Source organism: Myxocyprinus asiaticus, chromosome 5 (assembly GCF_019703515.2).
Source record: "Myxocyprinus asiaticus isolate MX2 ecotype Aquarium Trade chromosome 5, UBuf_Myxa_2, whole genome shotgun sequence".
Classification (NCBI taxonomy): domain Eukaryota; kingdom Metazoa; phylum Chordata; class Actinopteri; order Cypriniformes; family Catostomidae; genus Myxocyprinus; species Myxocyprinus asiaticus.
This window is the reverse complement of record NC_059348.1, coordinates 15,939,692-15,958,960: the sequence shown is the minus strand read 5'-3', so window position 1 is coordinate 15,958,960 and position 19,269 is coordinate 15,939,692. Positions and strand designations below refer to the sequence as shown.

The 19,269-nt window shown below is 40.7% G+C and overlaps 1 protein-coding gene across 3 annotated transcripts in view; it reads left to right on the top strand.

Annotated features, from left to right (window-relative positions):
* The window catches only part of LOC127441003 (low-density lipoprotein receptor-related protein 8-like), a 180,676-nt gene that overhangs the window by 101,225 nt on the left and 60,182 nt on the right, over positions 1-19,269 (top strand). For all 3 annotated transcript variants that reach the window (XM_051698114.1, XM_051698113.1, XM_051698112.1), the window contains exons 8-9: positions 13,997-14,116; positions 15,034-15,159. In XM_051698114.1, the coding sequence (XP_051554074.1) occupies positions 13,997-14,116; positions 15,034-15,159 (246 nt within the window). The remainder of the gene's footprint in view (positions 1-13,996; positions 14,117-15,033; positions 15,160-19,269) is intronic.

Genomic DNA, 19,269 nt, shown 5'->3' with positions numbered 1-19,269 from the left:
GGCTCAGTCTCCTTGACGGCACGCCTTACGAACGAGCGTGCCCAGTCAGTGCTGGCCTGTTTGAAGGCGTTCAAACAGAAAACAGTGGTTCCACTGAAACTTTTTCAGAGGCTCCTGGGGCATATGGCATCCTCGGCGGTGGCCACCCTGCTCGGGTTGATGCATATGAGACCGCTTCAGCACTGGCTCCAGACTCGAGTCCCGAGATGGGCATGGCGCCACGGGACACGTTGCATGGTCATCACGCCGGTCTGTCACCGTCTTTTCAGCCCTTAGACTGACCTCTCGTTTCTACGGGCAGGTGTTCCTCTAGAAATGGTCTCCAGGCGTGTCGTGGTCATGACAGACGCCTCCAAAATGGGCTGGGGCACTGTTTGCAATGGGCATGCAGCCACCGGCCTCTGGACGGGTCCGCAACTGCATTGGCACATCAGCTGCCTCGAGTTGTTGGCAATTCTGCTCGCCCTGCGGAGGTTTCGGCCGTTGATCCAGGGCAAGCACATGTTAGTTCAGACAGACAACACGACAATGGTAGCATATGTCAACCGCCAAGGCGGTCTGCGCTCTCGTTGTATGTCACAACTCACCCGCCGTCTCCTCCTCTGGAGTCAGCAGCACTTCAAGTCGCTGCAAGCCACTCACATCCCGGGCAACCTCAACACTACAGGTTACCCTCAGGGGAGAGTGGAGACCACTACCTACCTGCGGTGGTAGACACGATCACTCAGGCTAGGGCCCCCTCTATGAGGCACCTGTATGCCTTTAAGTGGCGTCTGTTCGCTAAGCGGTGTTCTTCCCAATGCGAAGACCCCCAGAGATGGGCAGTCGGATCAGTGCCTTCCTGCAGGAGAGGCTGGAAGGGAGGCTGTCCCCTTCCACCTTGAAGGTGTATGTTGCCGCCATAGCAGTACACCACGATGTAGTCGATGGTAAGTGCTTAGGGAAGCACGACCTGATCATCAGGTTCCTAAGAGGCGCCAGGAGGCTGAATCCCTCCAGATTGCACCTCATTCCCTCATGGGATCTCTCCGTAGTTCTTCAGGGTCTACAGAGAGCCCCCTTTGAGCCTTTGCAGTCAGCCGAGCTTAAGGCACTCTCCTTGAAGACTGCCCTCCTGACTGCGCTCACTTCCATCAAGAGGGTAGGTGACCTGCAAGCGTTCTCTGTCAGCGAACCGTGCCTGGAGTTCAGTCCAGGTTACTCTCACGTGATCCTGAGACCCTGACCGGGCTATGTGCCCAAGGTTCCGACCACCCCTTTAGGGACCAGGTGGTGAACCTGTAAGCGCTGCCCCAGGAGTAGGCAGACCCAGCCCTGTCATCGCTGTGTCCGGTGCGTGCTTTATGCATCTATTTGGATCGCACGCAGAGCTTTAGAATCTCTGAGCAGCTCTTTGTCTGCTTTGGTGCACAACGGAAAGGAAGTGCTGTCTCTAAGCAGAGGATTGCCCACTGGCTCACTGACGCAATAACTATGGCATATGTCACCAAGGACATGCCGCCCCCGGTAGGGCTACAAGCCCATTCTACCAGGGGTGTAGCGGCTCCCTGGGCCCTGGCTGTACTGGCTATGAGGCACACAGTAGTCTGCCCACCACACACCGCCAGTTCACGTAACACAGTTCAGCCAATTGTGGCGTTTTGTATAGGGACCCCTAGTGTCACTACATCGACACAACGTCGAGTGAGTGACAGATAGGGAACGTCATGGTTACTTGTGTAACCTCCGTTCCCTGATGGAGGGAACGAGACGTTGTGTCCCTCCTGCCACAACGCTGAACAACCCGCTGAAATGGCCGGACCTTATATCGGCTCCTCAGCATAAAACCTGAATGAGTGGTTGCATACCAGCTCCTTTTATACCCGTATGTCCGGGGGAGTGGCATGCAAATACCACTCACCAATTTTCATTGGCCTTTTATCAAAGACCAGAGGTGTCTCGGGCTCCCAAGAGTGACCCCTAGTGTCACTACATCGACACAACGTCTCGTTCCCTCCATCAGGGAATGGAGGTTACACAAATAACCATGACATTATATGTAAAAATATGAGTGGTATTGTTGAAACTACAATACATGTCCTTAAAGGTGGAGTAAACGATTCCTGAGAAAGACTGTTGATATTTGAACTCAACAGCCAAACAAACACACCCCTCCCTCTTTCAGAAGATCCGCCCCCCAAATCCATGCATGTGCATTGCCAAGGCAGTGACACTAACAACTGGGTGAAGTGAAGCAAAATAATAAAATAAAACGTTAATAAACGAATGACAAGTAAGCACAAAAACACAGCATACAAAACACAACAGAGTATAAACTAGTGAGAGTTATCCCACTGTGCAAGCAAACTTGAGTTTTTAGGCTGTCGTGGCTATAAAAACCTTTGCAAATGTTGTACGGACAAATGCCATGATACAGAGCAAACAACAAGGGGCAGTGGTGGCTCAGCAGTTAAGGCTCGGTTACTGATCAGAATGTTGGGTCTTCAAGCACCAGCACTGCCAAGATGCCACTGTTGGGCCCTTGAGCAAGGCCCTTGACCCTATCTGCTACCTGTATCATGGCTGACCCTGTGCTCTGACCCCAGCTTAGCTGGGATATGTGAAAAAAGGGAATTTCACTGTATATGTGCAAAATGTATAATGTGTGATAAATAACTAAAATTATAAATTATTACAACACAGCAAGTAATGTAAATAACATTAGCTAGGTAGTTGGTTAGCAAACTGTCGCTACAGTTGCTGTTGCAAAGATAACACACTGAGAGGACAAGATGGTTTCCCAGAGCCAGCACACCAGCTCCAGACAGCGACACTCACAACAACAGCATACCTTGGTTCTGTGAAACATAGCAAAACTAATATTACCCACCTATCAAGCAGAAACAGAGCAACCTCCACATCAGACTTCAGACCTTTCAGCTCTCACAGGTCTGTCCACCGTTGGAAAACCTCTCCAGTGTTTACGTGGCTCCTAGCCCTTGCCTGATCATACCCCTTCTTTTTCATTTTATATTCATCTGACCTTTTTCTCTTGAGCTGTTTCTCAGCCATCTCTCCTGCTTGGAGTTCAGCAAGTTAGCATTAGCCAGATTTACATTTACAATTATTCATTTGGCAGACGCTTTTATCCAAAGGGACTTACAAAAGAGGAACACATAAGCAAATCATCTTAACCCTGGATGTTTTCCTCATAACAGCAGAAACAACTTAAAATACTCATAAGAGCATACAGATAAGTGTAAGACATCATTAGAAACTATAAAGGGTCTACTTTTATTTGTGTACACTCACAATAACAACAAAACCTTGTGCTTTTGTAAAATAAAGAAAATAAACAGGGTGTGCTTTCAGCCGTCTCTCTCTCCGTGAGCATCTTTCTGAAACATGTCACAAAAATGAACTGAAACTCCGCAAATACTTATCAGACAAACATGAAACGTTTGTCTAAAGAAAGCTTAAAATGTCTACTTTTAAATAAAACAATTCAAATTTAAAACAAATATTCTCCTGCAATGTAATCTGTATGAAACAAAGCGATGTACAGTTTCTCCTGACTCAGCTAATTATCCCTAATGTGATCACACCCACCAGCAGAGCGTGCTATTCATACGGTAATATCGCTGAGGCGATCAATGCAAATGGTAAACGCTCCCAAGGCAAGTTTTATATATATATATATATATATATATACATATATATATATATATATATATATATATATATATATATATATATATTATTTATTATTATTTTTTTTAATGCAATTTATTCCTGTGATGTAAAGCTGAATTTTCAGCATCATTACTCCAGGCTTCAGTGTCGCATGATCCTTCAGAAATCATTCTTATATGCTGATTTGCTGAAATATCTGATATAGGGCATATACACAATATATATATATAAAAAAAATTCAGGATTCTTTGATGAATAGAAAGTTCAAAATAACAGCATTTATCTGAAATAGAAAGCGTTTGTAACATTATACACTACCATTCAAAAGTTTGGGGTCAGTAAGTATTTTATTTTTTTTTTGGAAAGAAATTAATACTTTTATTCAGCAAGGATGCAATATATTGATCAAAAGTGACAGTAAAGACATTTATAATGTTACAGCTTTCTATTTCAGATAAATGCTGTTATTTTGAACATTCTATTCATCAAAGAAATGTTTTATATATTCTGTATATGCCCTATATCAGATATTACATTTTATTCTGTTCCCAGGGGAGGGGTCTTTGTCTCCTCAGGTGTGAATCACATCAATATTCATGATCATTCACGCCTCCTCGCATATGGCCTTTCTAACACTAAAAGTGTCTTACAAAAGTTAAATGACTATATTGTTTTGTATGAATGAGTGATCAGGATGGTTTTCACATCATTTTGAAGCAAAAACTCTTGGCTACAAGATCCAGTGGTGTAACATGCTCTCTCTTTGGTTCATTAAAGAACAGACGTGCTGCTGCATTCTGGATCATTTGCAGGGGTCTGATTGCACATGCAGGGAGGCCTGCAATGAGAGCATTACAGTAGTCCAGTCTAGTTATTACAAGTGACTGAACAAGAAGTTGTGTGGCATGTTTAGAGAGGAAGGGTCTTATCTTGCTGATATTGTAGAGTGTAAATTTACATGATCTTGCTGTCTTTGAGATGTGGTCTGTGAAATTTAGTTTGTTATCGATGGTTACCCCTAGATTTCTGACTGTTTTGGAACGCGTTACTGTAGTTGAGCCCAGCTGCACGGTGATGTTGTGTTCAACAGCAAGGTTGGCTGGAAAGACAAGGAGTTCGGTCTTGGCTGGGTCAAGTTGCAGGTGCTGTTCCTTCATCCAGGCCGAGATGTCTGCCAAATAGGCAGAGATTCGAGCAGTCACTGTGGTGTCGTTGGGCTGGAAAGACAAGTAGAGCTGCGTGCCATCGGTGTAGCAGTGGTAAGAGAAACCATGTGCCTGAATGATGGGTCCCAGTGATGTTGTGTATATAGAGAAGAGAAGTTGCCCGAGCACTGAACCCTGAGGTACATCAGTAAGTAGCTGATGTGGCTTGATGTCACCTCTCCGGGCTACCTTGAAGGACCTACCTGAGAGATAGGAATTAAACCAGTCAAGCACAGTTCCTGTAATGCCCAGCGAAGAGAGGGTGGAGAGTAAGATCTGATGGTTGACTGTGTCAAAGGCTTGAAAGGATTGAAAACTGCCTTGTCAAGTGTTTTTGTCATGAATGGGATGAGAGAAACTGGTCTGTAGTGTTCTACTTGTGTGGAGTTAAGTGCAGGTTTTTTCAGCAGCGGGGTTACTCGAGCCTGCTTAAATGTAGTGGGAAAAGTGCCTGTAAGTAGAGATGTGTTAATTATGTGTGTGAGTGCAGGTAGGATGGACAGAGAGATGGCCTGGAGAAGGTGAGAAGGAATGGGGTCAAGAGCACAGGTGGTGGGGTGGTTGGAGAGGAGGAGTTTAGAGACCTCAGTGTCAGTCAGAGGAGAGAACATAGAGACAGAAGAGTTGCATACAGGAGATGGGTGTTTGACAGGGTGTGGTGCTGAGAATGTATTGCTGATGGTTGTAACCTTATTAGTAAAAAATGTGGCGAATTCATCTGCTGTCAGTGATGTGTCAGGTGGTGGAGGGGAGGACAGAGAAGTGTGTTGAGTGTTCTAAACAAGCTGCGAGTGTTTGTGGTGCTGTTGATCTTGTTCTGGTAATAGGAAGTTTTTGCAGATTTAACGTTATCTGAAAAAGTTGCAAGCAGAGACTGATACTTACCTAGATCTGCTGGATCTTTAGATTTCCACCATCTCCTCTCAGCTGCGCTGAGGTCAATCTGATGTTCACGAAGGACGTCAGAGAGCCAGAGGCTGGGTGGTGTATTACGTGCTGGCCTAGAGGAGAGAGGACAGATGCTGTCTAGGAAGGTTGTTAAAGTAGAGCTTAGTGTATCTGTGGCAGTGTTTGCATCCAGGGTGGAAAATACATTTTGTGTGGGAAGACAGGTAGAGACAGCAGTGGAAAAGCAGGAGGGTGAAAGAGAATGGAGATTACAGTGAAAGGAAACCAAAGGCGAAGTCTGTTTTAATGTAGATGGGAGAGTCATGTTGAATTGAACAAAGTAGTGATCAGAGACATGTAAAGGAGTAACAATAATATTTGAGTTGGTATAGTTACATGTAAAAATGAGGTCCAGCTGGTTACCCGATCTGTGAGTTGCTGTAGTGCTTAGTCTTTCCAAGTCAAATGAGGCCAGAAGATCATGAAGTTCAGTGGTCTGGGGCTTGTCTTGGTGTATGTTGAAATCACCAAGAACCGCAAGTGGCCTACCATCCTCCGGGAAGGAGGACAGCAGGACATCCAACTCCTCAAGAAAGTTTGCCAGCTGACCTGGAGGGCGATAAATGACAACAACATGTATTTTTGTGGGTTGCATTGTAGTAATAGCATGGAATTCAAAATAAGTATTGTTACATAGAGAAGAGTGTGGTGAAAAATTCCAGTTGTTTGGAATGAGCAAACCTGTTCCCCCACCCCTACCGGTGTGTAGAGGGGTGTGAGAGAAGGAGAAGTTGTTGGAGAGAGCAGCAGATGTTGCTGTATCCTCTGGACGTATCCATGTTTCTGTCAGTGCAATGATGCTGAGGGTGGACTGTGTAGCAAAGACTGGAATGAAGTCATAGCTGACTGGCAATTCCAGAATCCCACAGAGAAAGAGAGTGGGGCAGGTGCTGAAGTGCAAAGTGGCTGTAGGTTGTGTGGGTAGCGTTTTGTCTTGTATCTATATTGTGTAAACTGTCTGTAACAGATAACAGGGATGTGCTTGTAGGCATGTTATTCGTGAAGTAGACATGTTAGTGTGTAGAAGGAAAATAAGAAAATAGATGCAATTAAAAGATACTTAAGTGCTATGGTGAATGGCGCTTGTGTCCTTGCTCAGTGGACTCGCACAGGTAGACTCACTGGTCTTCACACAAGGAGTGCTTTACACGAGGGCTACCATTTCCGCTGCCGCTGCCATGTCAGCATTCACATCAAATATATACACGCTGCTAATGAGCCGTAAAGTGAAAAAAGCAGGACACGCCTTAATGCTACTTAGCACAACAAAGCTAGTCACGTGGGCAACCAAAACTAAGGGTCACGCGAGGTGATAAGCGTGGGAACAAACGTGATTTCAGTACACCGCAAATAAATTATGCTACAATTTAGCAACAAATAATACTCTAAAACAAGTGAGGCACTGTTTACAGACACTAAAAACAATGATAGTCTTACACACACTGGACAAACAACTTTAAATCTGGCAGTGAATACCCTGGGACAAGTCAAAACAATGTAGCACACACACACACCAACACACGTTTAAGCAACGCTAGTCCCTCCGTCCCTCTTCATCTTCTAATGAATCTCCCTCTTGCTCACTGCACCCAGTACCGAATAAACATTCTTCTCTTTGGAAAAGATACAAAGATTGTAGGTTGTTGGTACAAACTGTTGGTTTGACATATGACTTAAAACCCAAACTTTTAACCCTGGAATTCCTCAACATCATACATTTTTCAACTAAAATTGGTCTGTACTTACTGAAATTTTAAACACTGCCCCCAGTGGCCAAAGCAGTAAGTGTTGTTGGACGAATGGGTACATGAGATCTCCATTTTCTGGGTGTATTGTCCACGAAGGGTGCCAAAAGTAATTTGTGAAGTGAGTTGTTTTAAACTGTACAGGCTGAAATACAGTGAAGAGGAATACATATTTTATAAACTGTACCCCCAACCCAAACCCCAAACCTAAACCTAACCATAAGTTGAGTAAAAATGAAATGTTAGAGGGGAAAATGCAACCTCCAAACCACGCTTGTCACTGATTGTGTGAATGTGATTACTTCCTGGTTTCAACCTGATATCTGAACCTAGGTCTCCCACTCCTGACACAATGTGCTTCCAGTTGCGCCACAGGTAGGTAAACACACTGGAGCCGATGCAAAAAATGTCTGATAGGACGTGCCGCTTGTCAGTGAGTCGGCATAATGTGGCCAAACCTAGGGTACCGGGAAGTATTGGAAACAACATGCCAAACTCCTTTGTGATCATGTTATAAACACTGCCTTTTTTGGATGTTTTATTGGTGTCAATTTAAAATTAGTTTTAAACTTTAAAGAATACATCTTGAGACCCCTGTGTGTGCCTATTGCGTGCCATGTAGCTGTCCATGCAGCTGTCTGCAGACTGAGACTCGCAAAAATACAAAGGTAGTACTTCAAACTTAAAGGTGCACTCAGTAATTTTTTTTCCCTCATTTAAAATGTTTTACTTCTAAAGAAATTAATAGTAATATTGAAACATATGCATGGAATCATGACCACTCATGTGAGATGAAGAGTTCAGTCTTATCAGTAACCTTATAAAAGCTCTTTTATTCTACATGGGGCAGGGACGCCCTCATGGGGGCAGCCATGTTAGGATCACATGACCAGCCGAATGCTGCTTGCTTAATCTCAGTAACTGCCCTGTTATTGGACACTTTCATTCATGGATTAAATGAATCCTGGCTTACTGTGCATAGTGAATTTCTACAGTGGCATTGGTAACTGAAAACAACTGTGTTTGAATAATGCAGCTTCCAGACCACTAGGTGTCAGTTTAAACCAATGTAAGACACTTTGACATACTTCAATAAATTACTGAGTGCACCTTTAAATTGCTTTGCTGGTAAGAAAATTCCCTATTGCGGTATTCACGTATGGTCAGAGGGCTTGATTATTTGCGTTCCTTTTTTATCTAATTAAACGCACTGAATAAATGTGTTAAATCGACAGCTTTAGATAAACTGATGAAAAATTCTACATACTGTAGCAACTTACTGTCAACCAGCCACAACACCCTAGCATTGAGATGGCAAGTTTTGTCCAGGCAAGCACCCCTAACATTTTCTTCAGAAAATGTATAAACCTACTTTTCTATTTTTCTTTTGAAGTAGAAGTTTAAACAGGATGTGGTTAAAGCATTTTCTCATGATGGCCTTTTGTGGATTACATTTGGGTTCAGTTTTGGGGGAAATTTTTTTCAGGAAAACATTTATTTGTTTATTAGTTAGAACCAAAGAAGTTGTATAAGATGATGGTGTATTGAGAGGTCACTGGTGAACAGTTGAAAATGCATCATAATTTATACACCTCTTATTCATTGTTACACTCATATATCTCAGCACTATCTGGGGCAGATTTGCCTGATTCATTACTAGCTTCCTCTGATGAATAGAAGTAAAGCTTCCCATAGTCTTGGAGTGTTCATTAACATCAAAGAGAGATGAAGACCTGTTGGGGTCTTCCTAGAGGCCTGTGTGAGTTTGTGTACACACCTGCACCTCTCATCAAACCTGTATCCTTATCATCCTCTCTCAATGTCATGTTCACCCACATGCAGCAATAATGGCCATCTCCAGAGAAAGTGCTCATAACCCTGTCTTAATGCTCACTTCCCCTGTAATCCAGAAGGCTCTGCTGCTCATCGGACATAAGGCTGGCTCCAAGCGTCGTGACTCTGCCCCAATTTGTTCATTTCCCTGGATATTGTCAGAATGCCAATGCCTACTAATGAACGCAGAGAGTTAGAAAGAACACCTGGTCCACAAACATGACTCTGTGAGAGGGTGGGAGAGAAAAAACTGAGAAAACACATTGCTTGTTCCTGGCCCTCACACACTGTACATCTCCATTTTGCCTTGTTAAAATTTTGTCCGCAGTATACTTGCTGTTCACTTAAGCTCTTAATCGCAATATGTTGTTGTGGTTAATAAACAAAACAATGCAACACTTTAACAAAACACTCAATCACAAGATGGTTATAAGTGAGTTATAGGTTATAACCCGTGGTCTGCTCCAAAACCTAGTGAGCTGCCTACAGAGGCAAAATTTTTAGGTATCTTAGTTGGTCAGCTCTTTTCAAGTGTAAGTGCTATATGTTCGAAGATAGCTGTTCCATGTGGCTAAATTGTACTTGTTAAACAACACCCAAGTACAACCCAAATTCCAAAAAAATTGGGACAGTGTGCAAAATGCCAATAAAAACAAAAAGGAGAGATTTGTAAATTCTATTCACCCTGTGCTATATTGAAAGCACTTTAAAAACACATTATTTTACCCCCTTTTTTTTTTTTACATTTTAAACCATTCTGAGTTAATTGTTTTTTATTTTATTTTTATTTTTATATACACTCATCTCAAATCACATGATTGCAGAATGCTTCAAAAAAGTTGGGACAGTTGAGTTTTTACCACTGTGTAACATCACCATTTCTTCTTCGAACAGTTCATAAGCGTTTGGGCACTGAAGACAAAGGTTTATGTCAAGAACAATTTTTCCCCATTCATTATGCATGTCTTCAGCTGCGCAATTGTACGGGGCCTTCTTTGCCGTATGGTGTGCTTCATTATGTGCCACACATTCTCAATTGTAGACAGGTCAGGACTGAAGGCAGGCCAATCTAGCTTCTGCACTCTCTGCTTACACAGCCATGCACTTGTAATCCAGGCAGTATGTGGTTTGGCATTGTCCTGCTGGAAAATGCAGGGACGTCCCTTGAATAGATGCATCAGGATGACATCAAATGTTGCTCCAAAATATTGTACATATCTTTTTGCATTAATGGTGCCCTCACAGATGTGCAAGTTACCCATGCCATGGGCACTGACACACCCCATACCATGACAGACACTGACTTCTGGACCTGACGCTGATAACAGCTTGGATGTTACTTTTCCTTTTTGAGCACGACGGCTGTTTTTTCCTAAAATTATTTGAAATGTAGACTCATCGGACCACAAAACAAGATTTCACTGTTCTACTTTACATCTAAGATGAGACCGAGTCCAGAGAAGTCAGCGGTGCTTCTGGACAGTGTTGATGTATAGCTTCTGCTTTTCATAGTAAAGCCCTTAACTTGCATCAGTGGATGCAGTGGTGAATGGTGTTGTCTGACAACGGTTTACCGAAATATTCCCGAGCCTATGTCATGTTATCCATTACAGACGCATGCCGTTTTCAAGACATCTGAGGGATCGGAGATCACACGCATTCAGAAATCGTTTTCGGCCTTGCCCTTTAAGCACGAGATTTGACCAGATTCCTCGAACCTTTTAACTATTTTATGCATTGTAGAGGGTGAAATGCTCAAAATCCTTCCAATTTGTCTTTGGGGAACATTGTTGGATTATATAAAGCACTGGATTATTTGCTGACTCATATGTTGGCAAATTGACGAACATCGTTCCATCCTTGCTCTTGGAGGACTTGACTTTTTTTAGAGGCTCCTCATACACTGTAACACAATTGCCTCACATGTTTAACATCTCCTGTTTCACATCACCTAGTTATTTCAACTTGTCAGATTGTTATTATTCTTAAATTGCTCAACTGTTGTCTCAACTGTTTTGGATTGTGTTGTAGGCATCAATTTCAGAAAAATCGTATACAGTATCTTCAAAAAGCAATGTTGTTGATAAGGTAAAACATGAAGTACCTTGACTTTATTCCGTTTTTGTTTGAAAAAAAAAAAAGTCAATGTACATTTACAAATCACTCCTTTTTTTTGTATTGGCATTTTGCATACTCTCCCAGCCTTTTTGGAATTGGGGTTGTAAATTGAAGATTGGGTTGTTTTTACTTAGTCAACAACATCTCAATTTTCTCTCTTTGCACAATCAAACAAACAAGTGATAGCAAGTGCATTTTACCAAACAGAAATTACCATTATTAATTGTGATTAATACGTTGAAATAATGTTCAAATAAAAATGTAACATTATTTCAACATAAAACGGGGTCTTTAAAGGTCCTGCAAGGGATCTGTGGACAAATGATAAATTATCATCTAAGATTTAATATAAATTAAAATATAAATACTATATATCTAATCAGTCTATAAAATATCTTTAAAAATATTATATATTATAATATTATATATATATATATATATATATATATATATATATGTATATATATATATATATATATATATATATATATATATATATATATATATATATATATATATATATATATATATATATATATATATATATATATATATATATATATATATATACACACACACACACAATTGTGCTCAAAAGTTTGCATACCTTGGAGAATTGGTAATATATGTACCATTTTTAAAGAAAACGTGAGTGAGCAGGCAAAACACATTTCTTTTATTTCTTATGGGATTAATATTCAATTGTAGGTTATAACAGAATGGCACAATCATAAAACAAAACATGGCAACAAAGAACAAAATGAAATGACCCCTGTCCAGAAGTCTGCATACCCTTAGTTCTTAATACTGTGTATTGCCTCCTTTAGCATCAATGACAGCGTGCAGTCTTTTGTAATAGTTGTTTATGAGGCCCCAAATTCTTGCAGGTGGTATAGCTGCCCATTCGACTTGGAAAAATGCCTCCAGGTCATGCAAAGTCTTTGGTCGTCTTGCATGAACCGCACGTCTGAGATCTCCCCAGAGTGGCTCGAAGATATTAAGGTCAGGAGACTGTGATGGCCACTCCAGAACCTTCACCTTTTTCTGCTGTAACCACTGGAGGGTCAACTTGGGTAACAACTGGAGGGTCTCCCATGCGCAGCTTTCATGCAGAAGAATGCAAATTGTCTGCCAGTATTTTCTGATAACATGCTGCATTCATCTTGCCATCAATTTTCACAAGATTCCCCATGCCTTTAGAGCTCACACACCCCCAAAACATCAGTGAGCCACCACCATGCTTCACAGTGGGGATGGTATTCTTTTCACAACAGGCCTTGTTGACCCCTCTCCAAACATAGCGCTTATGGTTGTGAATATAAAGCTCTATTTTGGTCTCGTCACTCCAAATTACAGTGTGCCAGAAGCTGTGAGGCGTGTCAAGTTGTTGTTGGGCATATTGTAACCGGGCTTTTTTGTGGCATTGCCTCAGTAAAGGCTTCTTTCTGGCAACTCGACCATGCAGCTCATTTTTGTTCAAGTATCGTCGTATTGTGCTCCTTGAAACAACCACACCATCTTTTTCCAGAGCAGCCCGTATTTCTCCTGAGGTTACCTGTGGGTTTTTCTTTGTATCCCGAACAATTCTTCTGGCAGTTGTGGCTGAAATCTTTCTTGGTCTACCTGACCTTGGCTTGGTATCAAGAGATCCCCGAATTTTCCACTTCTTAATAAGTGATTGAACAGTACTGACTGGTATTTTCAAGGCTTTGGATATCTTTTTATATCCTTTTCTATCTTTATAAAGTTCCATTACCTTGTTACGTCGGTCTTTTGACAGTTCTTACCTGCTCGTTATCATTATGATTTAAAAAGGAGCCAAACAACTATGTGATAATAAATGGCTTCATATGATCACTATCCTTAAATAAAAGACAGTTTCTTTTGCATGATCAGTCATATTTTCAAAATCAATGCCAAAATTTCACAATTTCTGCCAGGGTATGCAATATATTTCTAAATTGTATTAATGATTTGTTTTAAGGAATATATTTAAGATAATGTAGGTTATACAGTAGTTGTGCTATTATTATTACTCTGTTATTCTAAATATATAGTATTTTCTTATATCACACTATCACTTTATCACTGCATTACTGCGAGTGACACTTGTTTTTATAAGATGGCTTGTATTTTGAAAGTTCATTTTTGTAAGTGTGTGAAATCTTCATTGTCAGGTTATTCTTTTTTTTTTTTTTTTGCTTTTAAGTGGGTGAAATCTGTTTTTTGCCAAATGAGTTTTATCTTGTATTTAAGCAGTGTGTGAGTGGCTGGAGAGCTTTTCGTTTTACTCATGGTGTGAATAAACCTTTCGTCTGCAATTTGTTTTGCTTTATCATTTCATTTTTGGTGTGAATAGGCTTTAAGGTGCTCACTGCTCAGTAAACCATTCAAGATCTTGTACATTTTAAACCTTGGACTCTCAGGTTATCTGGTCTGCTGATTGCTTTCTCTTTCTCTCTTTGTTTCTCACAGGCTTAAATGAATGTTTGCTCAACAATGGTGGCTGCTCACATATCTGTTTGGATCGGCCCATTGGATACGAGTGCCAGTGTCCCACTGGATACAAGCTGCTGGACAAAAGGACATGTGGAGGTCAGGCCTGACTCAAATACATTTCAACTGCAGTAGATTCAATTATCAAAAGATGATCATGTCTGATAACATAAACAGTAGAAATTAAACTGAGACAATTTAATGTTGTACCAAGCAAGAACAAGGATGCCTACATTAAAAATTTGATATACAGTGGCCCAAAAAGTATTTGGACACTTTTGAACACATAAGCTACACATACATTTTTGAACACGTAGATATCAAACCAAGTGGCATCTGCAAAAAAAAATTATGTTAGACCTTTTTTCAGAACTAACTATTCTGAGCCACTTCTGCAATAACTTTTAACCAACCATAATTGATTCCATAGTTATTAAGTTGATGTATTAAGTCAGTTTCTTTCAAATTCACACAGGTTTACTAGCAGAGTAACCACAGGTGTAGTTCATCACATTAACCATTGGCATGTTCCACTAAAGTTTGACAACCAGAAAGTGTACAAATACTTTTTGTCCTAATTTTGAACTGTATCATTCAAAACCTAACAAATGTCTGACATTTTCCCCAACGTTTTGCTTGAAAATTGTGCTTGTATTATCATTCTTTAAAATTAAATGCCACTTGTTTTGATATTTTGTTATGTAAGGCAATGATATTTATTGTTTTTTTTTTTTCCGTGTGGCATAAGCGTCCAAATACTTTTTGGGGCCACTGTATATCTTATACCAGTATTACTACTGCATGTTGTATGAGTACCATAGCAAACTGCATGATCGCCCTTAACTGGATGTTGTACAATAAACTACTGAAGTATCCAATCTGCATCCAATTACGCCCATCCACACTGCTGAACATGATTTAGTGGTTAATAACAGACTGTGTTGTTAATTTGTGCCAATCCTTTCCAGTGTCATTTAGCCATTTTGAGTGAGTGAGCATATCAGTTTCCTCCACAGACATTGATGAGTGTGAGAACCCTGATGCTTGCAGTCAGATCTGCATTAATCTTAAAGGGGATTTCAAGTGTGAGTGTCACCCAGGCTATGAGATGGACCCTGTGAGCAAGACTTGCAAAGCAGAGGGTAAGACATCTTTTTGGAGGGGGCTTTAAAAAAGAAAAAGTAAATATCTTTAATATCTTTTGATAAAATAAAATATCTTACTTGCACTACTTCCCATTTATTCCAGCCTTTACAGACACAGTTCTGACAGTTCTTGATCTTTTGAGATAAACATGTTAATTGTTCTATGAAAGCATACTGTAACTTTCAGAGCTCACAACTTCATCCCTAATCCAAAAAAAGAGTACTTATAGAGCTATGGTGCAGAAATGTTTGTTCTAAAATTATTGGATTTTTGATATCAGAAAACCCAAACATGTCCACCAACATATACATGTCAACAACACATATTGGGTGATCAGAAACTTTGCCTTCCCAGTCATAAAAAGAGTAGAAAGTGAATCAAACCTGCTGCTGTTCCACGCTGTGTGTAGCACCTGACAATCTGCCTATCTTTCTAACCATTCCCAACGTTAGATACAAACAGCCAGACGTTATTTTTAACAAGGACCCCGAATATTTCAGACTGAGCTATACAGTTTGTGTTGCTCATTTCAGAGTGTATTGTATTGTGATATTGTCACAGTGTAATGCAGAGTTGGCAAAGGTTTTTATTGAAGGATGGGGGGATTTAAATATCATTCAATTAATGAGATAAAACCAACCTAGTCTCATAGAATCACGTTACTATTCCTACGTTTCTGCAAAATGATTTTAACGTGACTCATTGTACTTATCGTGGCAGTTTCCTGGTGACATGAACACTAGAGGCACTTCAACATCAATTACTTTTATTCTTCCACACTCAAATCATGAGTAAAACTTCAGTTTATCAGTTCATAAACACTTACCTTTCACCCTGTTCCTCTCACAATGCTATCTTATGACATATAAACACTTTTACTAAAGCGCATGACTTGTAAGGTTATACATTTTAACGTTTGCTTTACATAACCAACTATATTAACAAGCTTGTTCGAGCACGATCAAGTTGGAACTCAACTGATAGAGTGTTACACTTGCGATGCAAAGGAACATAGTACAATTCCTGAAGAGCATACAAGTTGACACATGACCCAAATGATAGTTGGTGGATATTCTTGAGCTGGATTGCATTTACACCTTGCAGGTAAATTCGATAGAAATCCGCTACTTACATATTACATAATCAGAGGCTGTGGTAACTGAAAATTCTCTATCTTTTAGCAAATTTTAAAAACATTGATGGATAATTAAAATGCCTTCCATCACCAATTGACATTCAGGGTTTTTTCTTCGTTGAGCATTTTTTGCCAAAGCAAAATTTTGTGACGCTGAAGCAAATTTAATAATATTCTTCTTGCGTTCAGCACTTGTAAGTGCTAAGTATGCAATAACAATCTGATCACAATGTGTCTTGGGTGCATTTACATTTGGCATTTAATGTGGCCAAGTGCTATCCGATAGCGATCCGATCACCAAAAATGTTAATGCAAGGTCTAAATGGGTCAAAGTGTCATAGAAATGCACAAAATGACGTGATTGCTTCAGCAATTGTGTTTTTCTTCTCACATTTGCATTTGTGACACTGTTGGTTAGGTTTAGGGTATGGAGGGAGGTTTGTTAATTTAAAACTTGATAGAGCATTAACTTTCGAAACTAATTTCCAAACTTTGTCTGAGAGAACATTTAACTCCCTTTTACACCACACAGTGGACTTTTCACCTCATACCTGCAGTTCAGTCATGCCAACTCTCTAAAAGATTTAGCATGTTAATGTGGGTATGATAATGTTGATATAATATTGGTCTTGGCAGACTAGATCTGCTACGCTGCTGCTGCTTGCTACTTCTAGAAAATACACATACATACTGAGTCAGCATGTGGACATGCTGCTGCTGCACAATGAGACAAAACACAAGACATGCTGCATCGAGTATGAGGGACATGCTGCTGCACAAATAGACATTACAAACAATCCTCATTTTTGCAGATCTAGACCAGTGGAGCTGAAGTGGAGTTGGGTTTCAGAGAGAAAACTCTTGCAGCGTGCTGCAGAAGAAACCAGATTAACTGCAAAACTGAGCCATTTAAATGTTATACAAGAGAGAGAAGCAAGTTGATTGGCTACCTGATAACAAGTCAGAGGACCAATCAGCTTACGGCATGCGAGCCGGTTGGAATAACATGTCACATGTGAGCAAGCCGATTGGCTAACAGATTACAAGTCAAAGAACCTATCAGCTTGCGCAACACAGAATTGCATGGCTGAACTTTGTTCATTGATATGAGAACATCATTTTGCAAAAACATTGTCACAGTCATGTAATTTTCATGAGAACTGGCTGGACAAAACTATATTGGACCACATTCATTTCACATACAAAGAGGCTGTTAAATAAAAGTCTTAAAGGCACACACACAAAAAAATGATTGTTTAATTCTTAAGGTCAGAAAGTGGGTGGAAAATGGTCATTAAAATCTAAATTATGACTGTTTTTTTGGTGCAAAAGGAGAACTTTTTTGAGGCAACCCCTTTAATGTATTTTCCTTAATAAGCCTTCTGACATGATAATTAATGAGCCTTTCATAAATCATAATTTTCCGCATTTATTTCAGCTGTTCACGCTTTTAGGAATCTCACATTTGATCCCACACATGGTTATTAATTTGTTAAGTAGACCACCTGCCAAATATATTGTAGGTCCCTCTCGTGTTGCCAAAACAGCTCTGACCCATTGAGGCATGGACTCCACAAGACCTCTGAAGGTGTCCTGTAGTATCTGGCACCAAGACTTTAGCAGCAGATCATTTAAGTCCTGTAAGTTGCGAGGTGGGGCCTCCATGGATCAGACTTGTTGGTCCAGCTCATCCTATAGATGGTCAATCGGATTGAGAGCTGGGGAATTTGGAGGCCAAGTCAACACCTTGAAATCTTTGTCATGTTCTTCAAACCATTCCTGAACAATTTTTGCAGTGTGGCAGGGCGCATTATCCTGCTGAAAGAGGCCACTGCAATCAGGGAATACTGTTGCCATGAAGGGGTGTACGTGGTCTGCAACAATCTTTAGTTAGGTGGTACGTGTCAAAGTAACATCCACATGAATGCCAGGACCCAAGGTTTCCCAGCAGAACATTGCCCAGAGCATCACACTGTCTCCACCGGCCTGCCTTTTTCCAATGGTGCATCCTGCTGCCACCTCTTCCCAAGGTAAACGACGCACACGCACTCGGCCGTCCACATGATCTAAAAGAGAATGTGATTCATCAGACCAGGCCACCTTCTTCCATTGCTCTATGGTCTAGTTCTGATGCTCACATGCCCATTGTAGGCACTTTCGGCAGTGGACAGGGGTCAGCATGGGCACTCTGACGCAGCAAGCTGCGATGCACTGTGTGTTCTGACACCTTTCTATCATGGCCTGTATTAAGTTTTTCAGCAATTTGTGCTACAGTAGCTATTCTGTGGAATCGGACCAGATGGGCTAGCCTTCGCTCCCCACACGCATCAGTGAGCCTTGGGCACCCATGACCTGGTAACCGGTTCACCGGTTCACTGGTTGTCCTTCCTTGGACCACTTTTGGTAGGTACTAACCACTGCATACCGGGAACACCCCACAAGACCTGCTGTTTTAGAGATGCTCTGACCTAGTCTTCTAGCCATCACAATTTGGCCCTTGTCAAAGTCACTCAGATCCTTACGCTTGCCCATTTTTCCTGCTTCCAACACATGAAATTCTAGAACTGACTGTTCACTTGCTGCCTAATATATCCAACTCCTTGACAGGTGCCATTGTATCGAGATAATAAATGTTATTCAGTTCACCTGTCAGTGGTTTTAATGTTGTGGCTGATCAATGTATATACTGTGTATATGTATATATATATATATATTAGAGGTCGACCAATAGTGGATTTTACCAATACCGATAACTAAGTTGGGCAGTACCTGCCGTTAACCGTTTAATCAACCGATAGTTTTTAAAATTGATACTGAATGAAAAAAAAAAATACTCAAAATAAAATAGTGCTGAACTTTATTACAAAAATAAACAGTACTGACTGAACAATGAAAATGTATTGTACTTTTTTAAATGAAATAAATATATACAAATTAATATATATGAACTAAAATTTGAATTTTAAAGTCA